At 35.9% G+C, this 16,233-nt stretch overlaps 1 protein-coding gene across 1 annotated transcript in view; it reads right to left on the reverse strand.

The window, feature by feature from the left end:
• NME7 (NME/NM23 family member 7) overlaps positions 1 to 15,844 on the reverse strand; it is a 215,408-nt gene extending 199,564 nt beyond the window's left edge. The window contains exons 1-5 of the mRNA XM_065897952.1: positions 15,742 to 15,844; positions 14,838 to 15,004; positions 6,532 to 6,642; positions 2,472 to 2,522; positions 965 to 1,172 (exon numbers count right to left, since the gene is read on the reverse strand). Coding sequence (XP_065754024.1) covers positions 965 to 1,172; positions 2,472 to 2,522; positions 6,532 to 6,642; positions 14,838 to 15,004; positions 15,742 to 15,744 — 540 coding nt within the window. The 5' untranslated portion in view covers positions 15,745 to 15,844. The remainder of the gene's footprint in view (positions 1 to 964; positions 1,173 to 2,471; positions 2,523 to 6,531; positions 6,643 to 14,837; positions 15,005 to 15,741) is intronic.
• Between the last annotated feature and the right edge of the window lie 389 nt (positions 15,845 to 16,233).

The raw sequence follows: 16,233 nt of genomic DNA on the forward strand, positions 1-16,233 counted from the left end.
ATAGTCGATAAAATATAACAGTGATTTAGACCACAGTCATCAAACTCAAGGTCTAATTTGAAAGAAAGGCCAAAAGGATTTATTGACAGAGTTGTAAGGAGAAGAAAAAAATATATATCAACTAGCAGTTGACCCCTGAACAACACAAGTTTGAACAATTCACTGGTCCACTTATATGCAGATGTTTTTCAACAGTAAATACTACAGTACTACATGATCTGTGATTGGATGCCAAGGAAACTTGGATAGGGAGGAAATGTGGCTGCGGAGGGAGTACTATAAATTACAGGCAGATTTTCGACTGCACGGTGGTTTGGAATCCCTAACCCCCACGTTGTTCAAGGGTCAACTGTATCATAAAACTCTAATATTATTCCATTAAAAATATGACCAGACTAAAAACCATCTTAAATTAGCTAAGAAACTTCTCACAGTGCTAAGAATTAACTTGCACTTCATTAATTCAACATCAGTATAAACGCAGTGTAATAATACCTTATTTATACGAATTTAAAATAAGGAGTAGGAAAACTTTTTCATAAACACTAGCTATATATAGGAAAAGAAAAGGATGTTAAGCTTGAATATATGGTGTCAAGTCTGAGTCAAAGAAAGAATGTATGAAATGATGTCTTCTTTTTGAATATTCACTTTCCATAAACTGGTATTCTTAGATGAATAAGTCATACACTGATAAGCCTCAGTCATTTAAGTCTTTGGAACAAAATGGGACAATAAGTATTTCAATTGGAGAAAACTTATCCTGACCATGACCAGGTTACCAGTTCTCAAAGGAGATGTATCACTGAAACACTGTTAATCCTAGGCAAAAGGTCAAAGGTTTTCTCTACTGCTACACCACTGTATAAATCCACCCTAAGTCAGCAGTGACAAAATGCTTTACTCTGACATCAAACATTTAACAAAACCAAAACAGAATTGAAGTAGTTTAAAAACACCTTACTCTGGCAGCACAAGCAAAAGAATCAGGGCCATGAGCTGCATTTCTTATGCCATCTGTTCCAAAAAGGGCTCTAATGCTTCCAGGAGCATCTGTACGTGCCAGTCCAGAGTTGGCAGGTCCAAGAAGTTTTTTCCATTCACATATAGCATCATCTCTTAAAATCTCCATGGCAATTATAGGACCACTGGTGATAAACTGGATCAGCTCACTGTGAAACAGGTGAAAGATTGATTTGCTTCATTTTTCTATCAACCTAGGTACCTCTCTTAACAACAAGGATATATTACAATTTGAGTATTTCAACACATACTCATGATCATGATCTCAGAACTACTGGACACAGTGAATTTTACATGGGCAAGACAAAATTTTCATAAATTGAGTGCCTTACAGTGGCCCGAGTGTCTACAAATCACTAGTGTTGTCAATTACTATTAGCAGAAAAATCAATCTTTCATTGAACTAAGACTACTTCATTGACTTAAAATGCATATTTTTGATCTATGCTTTCTACATTGCTCTGAAAGGTACAGAAGAATCTTTTTATTTTCACGTGGTTTACCACTGCCGTCAAATGAAACTGCAGTAGAGAAAGTGATGAGTGATGTATTGTAATATATTTGCAGTAAGAATTGTTTTTGTGTAGATCTATTAGAATTCAAAGAATGACAATGAATTTTCAGTCAATAAGCATTGAGTTGGTCTAGTGACATATAAGACATTACACTAGAAGCTGTAATACTATAAACACATACAAAGACTATAACAAAGAATAATTTCCAAGACAATTGTAGATGCCTATTCTACACAAGGTTTGAGAACATTTTTATAATGCTTGGTTTAAAATAATCTATACCATAATGATTTTCTTATGTAAAAATTTTCTTTAATAAGGCACTATTCTGTACAGGACACCAAATAGCATTTCTATTGCAGCAGCTTGGCTAATCCTTCTTTATTAGAAAAGTAAGTATTCCTCCTTTGTCAATAGCAATATGAGGTGCACAATATTCACTTAACTTTAAATACAACCCAAATATTTAGAACATAGTTTGTTTCTAACATATTTGTTGCTATATTTCAAAGAACAAAACATATATCAAACTACTTAGTTAACATACAAAGGTTCTTTGAAGAATGTTTTATATACATTGAGAATGCTAAAATAAGAGTTTAAAACACAACAAATAGATATTCAACATAAATGTAATTATTTTTAATCTACTGAAATCTAAAAAGAAAGCTATGCTCCTTATGATTTAAACATTTTATTTGCTTCTGATTAAAGTTTAATATGTTCATTTAATGATAAGAGAATTTTCAACTAATAAAAGGAGAGGAAAAAAACAATTCTTAGAAAAAATGCTCTCTGCAGTTGCAAGATGTTGCTAAGGACTTTTTGACAAATTATTCTCATGTAACAAATTTTTGAATTGTAAAATTATAACTCTTTCGTTTTCCACGATATCCTCCATTATATCCCACGACCCCCAATTTCAGTACCTACTTTAAAAAGGGCCTTGACTGATGATCTATATGAAAATCTGTTGCTTCTTTCCTATAATCAAAATGACAATAGTTAAGAATTATGTAAGGAAATTATTTTAACTTACATTAATAAAATAATGAAATCCTCTATGTGATCCGTATGTGAGTTAAGGACTTTTCACTAAATATTCTGCTCAAATCTCCCCTCTTTTCAAATTTTTGCTAGTATGGATATCTATGCTAAGATGTAAAATTAAAATGAACAAAAGAGGCAATATTTACTTTATTACTCATGTTCAAATCTACAATCTTCCTTTTCACTAGCATCTTTAACATTCTAAAGCCAAAGTTTAACATATGACCAATAAAAATTATTTGTTCTTTAAAGTTCAAATAAGTTACATCAAAAAATGCAAAGCCATCTTCAAATTCAAAATTTGTTACCTCCTTCTACAGGCTTTAAACCTGAGAGGTTAGGCTAGAATTTTACTTTAATAGTTATAGTTTTCTTCCTTAGATCGCCCTAAAAGAAAGACTATATACTTGTGTTTTTAAAAACTGCTTGACAACTTAAGCATATCAATGTATTCTTATTGGTTTTTAATGTATTAAAAACGAATCCTTGAACTTACATTCCCCCCAAAAAATGGATAATATGGAGATATTCAGAAATCTGAATTTATTAAGGGCAATCGGGATTTACTTTTAAATTTATAGTCCCACAACTATAGAGACAAGGAAAGGATAACGGACTTTTACACTGATTTTAAAAGTTATTTAGACTTTTCGGTTAATCAAACCAAGTGTCTCAAACTTGTACAGTTTTCTCAAAGGCTTTAAACTTAATTCATAGTATATGACAAATACATGTCAACATCAACTTTTTAAAATAGCAAATTAAAGTATCCCCTAACAAAAGATTAACCTTTCAGGCTTGGTAATTTAGTATGCAGTGCTTTAAGATCTTATAGGCCCATTACAAAATGAATTTACTTAATAAGCTATATCAGGATATACTTTTATTCAAACCAAGTGTACTAAAATATTCTCTTTGGCCATGAAAAGATTATGAAAGTATACTATGCAAGTATAGAAAATGAAATTCATCCCAAGAAATGGAAGGGGAAGAAAACTCATTTTTCTAGAGGGTATTATATGCCCAACATTAAATGTTATTATTCCTCATAACAATATATTGAAATAGGTATGATCATCTTCATTTTACATTTGAAAATAATCAAGTTCAGCATGATTACATAACTTGTCTGGGTCAAAGTGCTGGTAAGGGAAGAAGGACAGGGAGATTTGAACCCAAATCTCTGATTGCTTATGACCTTACTATTACCAACTTCAGAAAAAAAAAAAAAAATTCTAGAGGGTAAGGAAAAGAATTCATAAAAATGATATGGATATTCTGTATTGCAGCCTAAAATGAGGTAAAACTGAGCGTCTAAAAAACCTCAAGTGGGGAGTATTTTAGAAGAGTTAGCAGCAAGACTACTAATATGACCAATTCTAAATTTTAACACAACTGAACTAAGAAAAATCATAATGTTTAATATCAGTGAAAAGAAAAATATTAATTACTGAAAGTATCTTATTGCTTTCTTCTAATATGTCACTGACCCCATAATTATTTCCACTGAAAATCTATAACTGAAACCAAGATGAGAGTTCATGAGTTTTTTTCTCATCATTCTTATTTAATTCCTCCCTTAAAAAGTTTAGATGGAGAGAAGGATTAACAAGTGCATCACCACCTAGAGAAGCCTTTTTGTTGTTATTTTGTTATGTTTTGTTTTGCTGTGTCTTTATAAAGAAACTCACCATTGTCACAAAGATCTATTAATTCTTTTACGAAATACTTACTTAGTGCCTACTTTGAATCAGGCACTGATCCAAGAACTAGAAGTACAAAGTTAGATGGAACTCAGCTTCTGCCTTTCAGATACTGTCATGAGGGAGGAACTGACATTTGAGCAAATAAGTTTAGAAAAGATTTAAGCATTGGAAGATACTCCTCCATGGGTCTCTGACACTCCTAACGTGTCTTATTGGGTATGCCAAGAATGCAAGGCCCCAGCTACTGTTTATCCTAGCCATTTCTTGGAGTTATGTTTATAATGAGCAACTTTGAGGGATGAGGTCATGCCTCTTCAGTACAAAGAGAAGGCTTGTTTACTGCTCTTAATGAAACAGTGGGTAACCTAAGTTCAATGCTCGTCAGAGGTGATGCAATCAACTGTGTGTACGACATCCACCCGGGCCCATATCATATTATTCCCACGGGACATGAAAGCAAAGGGAACCAACAGAAACATGATGTTCATGCTGCTTACTGACCATACTCAAGCCCTCTGTCTCTGACGCAGAAGTCTCACGTCTTCTGCTAGCATCCCTGAGAGAGTAACAGACTAACTTATTAGCTTTTAAGTTGGGTAAAATCCAAGACTTGACAGTAATATTAATAGAGATGTATGAGGTGCTATAAACAATTTAAAAAGCTGTTAAGTTTTCTTGGGCAACTTTATTGTGGAAAGTTTGACACCAAATTATCAAACACTGTTAGTATAGAGACATAAAAAAGTTTTAATCACACTGAAACTATTCAAAGTCATCTCTCCAGAATTCAGTCCCATAGCCTGCTGTGAGGGCAAGCATTCTCAATACAGACAGAAATGGGACAAATATAACTATGCTCATAAAGGATCATGACCTCAGTTTCTACTAAATAACAGTGATATCACTAGTACTACAGTACTACCACTAATAGCGAACACCTATATACACCTACTATGTGCCACGGTTTTTCAAAGCACTTTACTTTTATTAAACTCACATAACCCTCATAACAACTTTATGATACAGGTGATGTTATAACCTCCATTTTGCAGATGAAGAAACTGAAGCACAGAGGTAAGCTGTTCAGAGTCACAACCTACTAAGCGGTGCAGTTACAAGCAATCTGGCTCTAGACTCTGTGCTCTGAAATAGAAGACGCCTGCCTTTCTAGAATATATGTAAACTGGGAGATCTTACATAGGGGAAAAATTCAAACTGTCATTACTGGGGTAAAAATGAGGATGTTTTGTTAAGGTTTCTAGGGATCAGACTTATCAAAGCTACACTATCTACTGCTCTCCATTGTCCCTGTTCTCAGAGACAAAAAAGCAACCGTCCCATGGGATAAAGAGCCAGGAACATCAGTGAGAAGACACCTAAGCAAACAAACACACACAAATCAGTGAAGTAACCTAAGAAAACTGCCGGGTCAAGCCCTGCCTAACAGCTACATGAATGTCTCTACCTAACACTAAGTGGTTTTTTTTGTTTGTTTTTTTTTTTTTTGCAGCACGCGGGCCTCTCACCGTTGTGGCCTCTCCCGTTGCGGAGCACAGGCTCCAGACGCACAGGCTCAGCAGCCATGGCTCACAGGCCCAGCCGCTGCATGGCATGTGGGATCTTCCTGGACCGGGTCACGAACCCGTGTCCCCTGCATTGCCAGGCAGACTCTCAACCACTGCGCCACCAGAGAAGCCCGCAACACTAAGTCTTACTTTCATTAAATAACTTAGAAAATATCTGGTCAGATAGAATGGCTTGCTTTTCAGAGCAGTAAATAGGTATATCTGCCAATTATATATATTGGAAGGAAATAAAACATTTCCAAACACATGACTTTTGAAAATCTCAACAGTAACATTCCCTTGTCAAATAGAAATAATCTAATATTCATTTCTTCTATAATTTTTATACAATGTGTTACATTGTATAAAAGAAGAGGTTACAACTATGAAACACTGGTGTTATAAAAGCAGATGGGGTTATGAAAGACAATGAAGAGTTCATGTCTAATAAATAGTTAATAGTATAACCTGACAACTCCTATTTGCTTAGAGTTCAATCATCCTTTATGCATCTGATTACCTGTTGTCTTCCATTTCCTCATTCTAATAAGATTACTATACTATTCTTTGTCATTCTGTGGAAGTATTTAAACAAAGACATGAAAGATAGATGATTTTTTTTTGAAAAAAGGAACCAGACATTACATAACTGAAAATGCTCAAAAAATTTACCTTGAAAGTGTCATCATTTTGAGTTTGGTTAGAGTAAATCCAGCTTTGCTTATTATTTCAATTATTTCTCCTGCTTTTGATACTGCATCTGGTTTAATCAGGGCTAATGTTCTATAAAGAAACAAAGAATAAATTTAAAGATAAAAATAGTTTGGCAGTTTTTACTTATAATTCCCAAGCAGTGGTAATTTCCTTAAAAATCCTAGATCAAACATCAAAGTGAATTATAAATACAAATGTATTAATGGCCTCATAAAAACTTAATACAATGGAAGTTTACTATTTTTTCACAAGGAAATAAAAATTAGGTACCCAATCTAGAAAAATAATAAAAGTTTAGAGGGAAAAAAATTTAAGACTCATTTTAAATATGTCCACGTTATAAAACACAGGTGTTTAAGATTTCTATTTCTTAGCATATGCTTTATAAAACACAACAATTCTCTAAAGAGTTGCATTAAACATATCAGCTTGACTTTTGGTCTCTTAGACTTTAACATGTGTATGCCATACACTCAGTTCAGCACTGATTTGGAAATAATATAAATTCTTCTATTAACACTTTATTCATAGCATGAATGATATAAAAAGAACTAAATATCTTCTTACCTGAAGATGTATGTGGCTAGCGAACATCCTGCTAACTTTTAAAATCACACTTTCCTCTTAGAGGATACATCAGAGCTGTGCGTTCTCCCCTCTGAAGCCACAGAATTAATGGATTTTTAGAGATGGAGATCACCTGAATTTCCTCATTTTACTAACAAGGAAACAAGGCCCAGAGAGGTAACTCTCCAAAGGTCACACAGCTGGTCCGTGGCATCCTCAGGACGGAACACCCAGCTCACACAACTCTTGGGTCTGTGCTCCTTCCACATCACACCACAAATAATGTTGCTATTAATATTAGCAAAAGGGAACATAATCACAAATCCTCAAGACTAACATTTGCGAACGCAAGGTAAAATCAGATTAGGTGGAGTAATTCAGTTTATCTGGCACACAAAATAAGATAAAAAATTGCTGTTGGGCTTCCCTGGTGGCACAGTGGTTGAGAGTCCGCCTGCCGATGCAGGGGACACGGGTTCGTGCCCCGGTCCGGGAAGATCCCACATGCCGCGGAGCGGCTGGGCCCGTGAGCCATGGCCGCTGAGCCTGTGTGTCCGGAGCCTGTGCTCCACAATGGGAGAGGCCGCAACAGTGAGAGGCCCACGTACCGCAAAAAAAAAAAAAAAAAATTGCTGTCACTTTCCCTTTATTTTCAATTGTTCTGACACTTTGGCATTAACTCAAGGAATCCATAAAAGGAGACTGGTAGGCTTTTTCAAAGTAGACTTTTTTCACCAATGAGACAAACTTAGCTAAGGATATAATGATACAAATATCCTTACTTACAACTGGATATAACTTATGGCTGGCTTTTAAAACTTTTAAATAACAAAAGTTGTTCATTTTAGTCTGATAGGGCTTGTAATAAACGGACTTTTTATTTTGAAGCAAGTGAGTCACTTCTAGCATTTTATATGGCTTCAAAGATACAGTTAAAACTCATCATTTTTTTAGCTCACATTGTTTAAAATATTATAAAGCCAAACTAACCCATGATTGTTTATGCTAAACTCTGGAAACATCTTCAAGAACCAAAGCTCTTAAAGAAAATATAAAACACATCGGCAGTGAACAAGAAGCAATATGAAAAAAAATGCAGTTTCATTTTCTCTTTAAGTGCCTACAGGAGACAGAGCGTTGATTACTGTGATTAATTAGTCTAAGCAAGTTCCTCTGTCATGTCTTCACTGCTTAATTGTTCAGCAGATAATAGTTAAAATGCATTTTGGAGGGAAAATAAGCTCGGCTTTAGGAATCATATGTATTATTTAAAAGTGAAGATAGCACATAAAGAAAGTAAAGGGCCACGAAAATATATTAATAGTGCCGCTGTTATCTGCTGCTGTATAACAAACCACCCCAAAATGTAGTGGCTTAAAACTACAAACAACTTCTCAAGATCATATAGGTTGGCTGGAGAGTGGTTTCACCTGGGATGGGTTGTACTGCTGCATTTGGCTAGTGGGTTGGTTGAGACAGCCAGGCTTCTCTTTCCTTGAGGCCTCAAGAGCTGGAACAGGCAGGGAGATGGATTCTCCCCTAGAGCCTCCACAAAGAAATGTAGCCTTCCCTACCAACACCTTGATCTTAACCTGATGAAATCTGTGTTGGACTTCTGATATATAATAAATTTGTATTGTTTAAGCAGCTGACTGTGGTAATTTGTTATGTCTTCAATAAAAGACTACAGAGAAAAAAAAACTCTGCAGAGGAAAAACACCCCAACAAAAGAATGGAAAGAAGAAAAAATTAGAAAAGCAGGAAAGCAGTAAAATAGTCGAAATATGTACAAAAATACTAATACAACATATGTAAATGTACATGTACTAGTCTTACCAGTGAAAATCTAGAGGTTTTCAGACTGATTTTTTTTTTTTTTTTGCGGTACGCGGGCCTCTCACTGTTGCGGCCTCTCCCGTTGCGGAGCACAGGCTCCAGACGCGCAAGCTCAGCGGCCATGGCTCACGGGCCCAGCCGCTCCGCGGCATGTGGGATCTTCCCGGACTGGGGCACAAACCCGGGTCCCCTGCAATGGCAGGCGGCCTCTCAACCACTGCGCCACCAGGGAAGCCCCCGACTGATTTTTTTTTTTTTAAAGAGCTGCATGCGGTTTACGAGAGCTATATCTACAATATAACTTAACAAGGCTGAAAGTAAAGCAATGACAAAAAGATATCAACCAAAAATACATTATCAATCAAATCCATTCCTGAGAAAGATGGCTAAGGCCACCCATTCCTTGGCTGTGGTCTCCTTCCACCTTCAAATCTAGCAATGGAGACTGGGTGCTTCTCACACCGGCATCTCTCTGGTTCTCTGCAGCCAGAAAGGTTCTCTGGTTTTATGGACTCCTGTGATTAGGTCGCACCCACAGGAATGATGCCGAATAATTTCCCCATCTCAAGGCCTGTAATCTTAAATCTGCAAAGTCTCTTTGCCATGTAAGGTAACTGTCGGGCTGCACCCGCAGGCCTGTAAGCCTTGTAGATGCCCAGCCTCGAGACAGAAGAGCCCAGAGAGCAGTAGAAGAGACCTCAATGGTTTAACTGATGGAGGAACTTACATGTCTGAAGCAAGGTCCTGGAGCAACACCCCAAGGTGTGCAGTAGACTGCAGGCAGGCTGTAGCAGCAGTCTTGGCTACTCAGGACAGAGGGAGGCTACCATTTACTCAGGGGGGAATTGATTTCAGGTGGGCTCATCAGTTAACAAGGGCTAATTAACAACCCTTACAATTAAGAGAATTGGATAGGCATGTGAGGGAAGCAGGGCCTAGTCAATCAGGAGATCTACAGAGAGCAAGAGAATAGCGGTCTTGAATGTTCTGACCATACAGTAACACATTCATAGGTTCCAGAGATTTGAACATGGACATCTTTGAGCAGCCATGATTCTGCCTACTGTACTCTATTGTTTTGGAGTTTATACACTATTTTTCTAGTGGTTAGCTGTGAAACTTTTTCATACTTATTTAACTTAAAATTCTTAAAATTGTATAATATCTTGACCCTTTAGAAAGACCTTAGAACACTTTAGCTCCAATGTTCTCTCTTCCAACTTATATAGTTTCATTGTTGTTTTGGACATTCAGTTTTTTGCCTGCATGAGTAAGCCATCTTGGACGATGAGACCACAGGTAAGTAAAGATGAGATAAAGATTGGCTGGGGAGTGGGGAGGGGTGTGTGTTAATTTTTAGCAAGGCCTTGGTAATTGAACTAAAGTCTTACTTGAATGCATTTCAGTGCCTTTTTGCAGCAAAAACTCAACTGCTCACCACCACCTAGGAGGATATGTAAAGTAACAGTAATTGGTTTTGAGGGAGTAGTTTCCCAAAGGTGAGAACAGAACTGAACTAATACCAGTAATTGTCTGGTCTCCTCCCCTAAGAAGTAGCCTTGGTCTACTTAAAATTGTTAGGCCGATTGGCTCAAAGAAATAAAACTCCAGGAACAATGAGAACATGTGTACCTTTGCTCCTCGTGGGTAAAGTGACTTCTACTCCATTCCCAGGAAAGCGCTTCCTCTCTCCACCCCCTTCATTTGCTCCTCCATATGTGGCCACATTTAAGGGTTTCTGGTTGTATGCGGCCCTGCCTCTTCTCTCTCAGACCTGCAAGCCCTCATGTAGGACACAGTCTACAGTTCTTCTCCTGCTTCCATCTGGTTAGCACAGCGGAGGCAGAGGCCGGCACCTGCATGGAAACCTACCTCTCTCTGGTACTCTGTCTCCCACGTTGGATGGGCAAGTGTGCTCTCAGGGTTTGCTCTAAAGGTATCTCTCTCCCTCAGACAGGCCCCAAGGTCCAGACTGGGAAGGAGGGCAGGGCTGGGGTGGAGAAGTAGGAATAAAGCTCAACCGTTCTCAGAGCTGGCTTACACTAGACAGCCTAAACCAGCACTTTACTTTGATTTGCCTCTGGCGCCTACGTTACTGCTCCATCAGTTAATATTCGGAAGGGAGAATGGAGACTAACTGAACCCAAGAGATGACAAAAAGACTGTATGATGTCTTTACATCTGAATAGTAAAACCATAAAGCATCAATTTATTACCTTCTAAAATTAAAATTGAATATGCTAAAAAAAAAGAAAAAAAAATTTTAAAGAAAAACATGTTTTTAAGTCAAATACTATGACTCATAGACAACTGATAACATTTATCCATTGGATTTCAGGAGCTTTATAAGGAGAATAGATTAAAATTAGCTAAGAGAGTAGATCTTTCATTAAGTTCCCTTACCACAAAAGAAAACTCAATATAAAAAAATAATAAGGGGGTGGGAGGAAAATTTTGGAGGTAATAGAGAAATTTATACCCTTGATTGTGGTAATGGTTTCATGGGTATACACTTAGCTCCAAACTCACCAAGTTGTATGTATTAAATATTTATGGCTTTTTGTTTGTCTATTATACCTCAATATAGAGATTTTTGAAAAAGAGAATAGAAATGTAAATCGAAGGTCAGATTTTTACAGTTAATGGGAATTAGGAAGCTGAGGCTAGTTTGTTAGCTAAATTGAATTATATAGAATTATCTTGATAAGTGCCTCAAAATTAGCAGACGGGCACCATGAAGATCAGCTTTACTCCTCCCTCTCAGTACAGGCTTTACTCCAGAAAGAAAATGGTTGAGTGTGATAAATATAATAGGGATGTAATTAGTTCATAAATTATCCTTGACACTATATAAAACTGAGAACTAGGCTAATTTATAATTATTACATAGAAGCTATTTCCATGGGACCATGATAGACATGCACGTATTTCTTTCTCCATATGCCTACTTCTTTGGTCATTTAAATGAAACAATATATTTTTAAAACTCTTGAATTCTGAAGAAGTTTATTTAAATCACCCAAATGGTTGTCGGATTTAACCCACTTGCAGTTAGGAGAGAATCAGAAGAGAAGATGGTGAAACAATTGAAGTCAGTAAAAATACAATATTGCACATATTTTAATTAATTATATTTATAAAGCCCAAATATTTAAAATCTGTCTTCACATTCTTCTGTTCCTCCTATTTTTAAATCAGTTCATTCAACAGTATTTACCAATATATTAATTAGAGGTTTTAATAAAAAGAGAATGAGTTTTAAAGTCAAACACAACAAGATTTACTTGTTTCCCTTTACTTTGTAGTTGTGTGACTATGGCTGTGCTCCGTAAAATGGAATCAACAACATTCACTGTAGACAAATCAATTAATATATATATTAATTATAATTGTTGCAGCTATTATTATTTTATTTTGATTGGGTCATACTATTAACCCTGTCTCCCTAATTCACTTATTTTTGCTAGTTTAAATGAAAACTTCAAGTAGTCTTGAACTGAGATGCCTACCACAGTGGTTGGCATATAGCATGTGCTCAAAAATTAAGCTATAAATATTTATTACTTGTAAATAAAGGAACTGTGCTTGGTGTTTCCTTAATCCCATAGACTTTTATCAGTAGATCTCATAACAATGAGATTCCTATTTGTCTAACATTCTATTTTTTTTTTTTTCCTAGTTCAGAGTTGTCCTGGGAATCTTTGGTTTTCCTTTTTTATGAGTCATTCACCACCTCACTGATCCATCACCACCTGTGTACTAATACCACACTGAGCATCAAAGAACCTCCAGAATTATAAAGGGCTTGTAAAGAAGTCACAGAAAGAATATTACTATGGGGGGGACTCAGGTATTAGGTAGATAACCAGCTATTATTTGGGTGGCAAACCTCAAAATATAGTTTGACACATATTTTTTCCTATAGAATTAAATAGTTTGGGGAGCTTTTTATACATATAGCCTTAACTTCCACCAGTGATCCCTATTTTTCATTACTGCAACAATCACTCCACAAATCCAAAGAATCCCCCAAGTCAGCACAATATAATATAAGCCACAGAAACCAGAGCCAAGAAAGATGACCAAAGAATTAACATTCCATTTCAAATATAGCTCGTGCTAGACTCAGAAAGCTGCAAACTCATAAATGTAGAGGTTGAAAATTACAATGTCATTTTAGTATTATGTTTTCTGGCTAGCCTAATTTTCAGCTACAACTGCAACTTGTTCTGTCTCTCCTCTAAATCAAAACTGAGGGAAAGTCAGAATAACACACGTAGCTACGACAAACAATGAAGAGAGAAGACCAGAGAGACACACAGAAGGCACCATACTGCAGCTTCTCCGCTTCACAGGAAGAGCCACGTGCAATGGGATGGAGGGAAGAAGGCAGGGAGGCAGCCAGCGGGGAGCTCTGCCTCCAAACACAACGACTATTTTCACCAACATAAGGTCATTCATTCAACAAAGTTATGTGGGGCATCCCCTGTGAATAATGCACTGCTTGAGGCATCACCACCATGGCCTTTAGAGATGCAGTTGTGATCCCAAGACAGATTAAGTTTCTTGGTATCACAATGTTTTTGTATATTTTTTTCTTTTCAAAATACTCACATATCCTGTCTTCAATTGATCAGTCAATATTTATCAGATATCTATTACGTCTGTGAATAAAACTCAAAAATAGACAATATATATTCCAAACAATCTAGACAAAACACCTTTGTCAACTAGATCAAAGGTCATCATTTGAAAACAGGGAGGAAATGAAGAAAAGGAAAGAGTAGATAATAAATTTTAAATTGTTATTCAACGATTCATTCATCTAACACAGACAAGGTGCTTGTAATGTATGTGGAGATGTGTTAGGTGCCACAGGAGACATAAAAATGAACTGAGACAGAAAGAAGACAATCATTTTGCAGGTCCTATCCATTCTCCTGTGATTAAATCCTCCTAGTCTTGATTCAGACAGACGCTGGGCTTTAATCATGCCTCTACTCTGTGACCTTCAGCAAGTTACCGAACATCACTAAGCCTCAACTTCTCCATCTGCAGAATGGAGCTAATAATAATATTATTAGTTTGTGTATTAGGTTGTTGTAGGGCTTAAATAAATGATGCATACAAATCATTTTAACACAATACCTTTTATAAAAATAGCTAACAGATATTAATGCCTATCATTACTACTATTACCATACTTCGGTTAATCACTTTCCTTCCTTCCTCTTCATACCTATTGCTACCATCCTAATCAGTCTATTTTACTACTTAAATTAAAAAAAATGTTTAACCACCAAGCCAGTCATGAAGAACAATGAGCTCTACCTAGTGTATAACATTCTGTTGTATTTTTACTCATACTCATTCCTCTGACCAGCATTCCTCTGACTTGATCCAACTGGGTAAAAATTCAGTCCATCTCTCATGATCCTGTCAAATACCTTCACAAAGCCTTCCCTACTCTTCTACTAGAAATAGCTTTACTTTCCTCTGAGTTTCCTTTGAGCTTCTGGCAATCACTACTTCCCCCCCATAAACCATCTTTAGCTGTACACTAAGACTTAACATTTTCAGTTCCCAGTTAGAAGAATGATGAGGGAGTATAAAAGGTTTGCATTTTTTCCTCTGGAAAATAATCATTGCCTAAGACTATGAGCATCACTTTGTTCCCTGAGTGAAGAGCAAATCACAGAATCTGCTCCACAAAATTCTAAAAATGTCATAATACTGAATTGGATCACTGAAAACTATCTATACTGTAAAAACAAAAGATAGAAACAAGAAGTTAGAATTTGGTATCAAGACATACATAATGTTCTAAGAATTTTAAAAAGATTATATACTTGCTTTCTTACTTTTCTTTCCTACTGCCCAGTTGCCGAGCTGTATATTGATCCCCATAGTCAAGGAGCACCAGTTGTCGAGAAAAGACATTCACTTTGTTGCCTATAAATAAATCTTCCAAGTGAAGGTCTTCATATTTGGTCCGCTTTAAAAAGGTGCGATGATTCTTTACATCATGCTGGAATCAAAAACAATACAATAAAACAAATAATTATCAGTAGGTAATGTTAACCTTATTATAAAACTAGAAATAGTTATTAATTTTGCTCTGTTAAACATAAGTTACATTCTGTTTCATTTTTGCTATAAGTACAAATCATAATTTCTTTCATAACTTATGTATTTCCTAGTCTACTCTAGTAATAACATAAAAATTACAAATTTAATACTTTAAAAAACCCTGGATAGAAAGATTTATTTCCAAATCACTGCAGCAAATTAGTGCCTATGAAATCCCAGAGAAATTCCAAATTTCTGCTTTCTTGCCAACATAAAATCCCAATACCAAATAGGTCCACCTGCAAAAGGAGTCCTCAACAAAGGGACACAAAGAAACAAGCACGACTCTTTTAACTCAGTCTTCTTCAATTTAACTTTTTGTAGCGATAACAGCATTCAGCAATGGTGACATATTTATGAGCATGATAATCTTCATCTATAGCCACTTATTGACTATCATTTAATCCAAAGCATAAATAATCCCACTTCAGTTTTCTAACCAAAAAAATAATTTCTATTAAAAGTAAAGACACAAGGTATCTTCTTGTATTGGAATTATAATACCAAAATGTTTAAAATTCCCAAAATGAAAAGAATGTATTTTTAAAAGCAACTATAAGAAAGGCAATCCTATTCCTCTCTGGATCCCACCTTCACTCCGTTTGCCAACTTTAAAGCAAAAAAAGGCTCATTTACCATTTCAACAGATCCATCCCCTGGGTAAAATAAAAGCTCATAACGTCGAAATAGTGAAGCATTTGGATCATACCACTCTGCAATGAAAACGAATCTTTCACTATGATTCTGTAAAGAAGGATAGAAGAATTTTAACACTAACATATAAAATATAAGCACTCTTGTAAAAATCATACAAATTGAAAGAAAGAATTACCAAATATTTGCAATGAAGAAATTTATTATTACTTATTGTATTGAATAATTCTGCTTTTCAACAGTATGCCAGTTATCAACATACCCTCATACATATTTCCTTCTAATTTCTTATTAAACACCCTTAGATATCTCAAAGATGACTTATGAACTGCTTAATACTTCACAGCCATCCAATCATCCTGGATAAATTGATATTTTTTTTAGAACATGAGCTCCTGATCTGACTACTGTGATAATTCAGTCCTTCTGAAAGCAAGTTTACATATAAGCAGATAATCAATAAACTAGTATGAG

The sequence above is a fragment of the Phocoena phocoena genome, chromosome 1 (genome assembly GCF_963924675.1).
Source record: "Phocoena phocoena chromosome 1, mPhoPho1.1, whole genome shotgun sequence".
Classification (NCBI taxonomy): domain Eukaryota; kingdom Metazoa; phylum Chordata; class Mammalia; order Artiodactyla; family Phocoenidae; genus Phocoena; species Phocoena phocoena.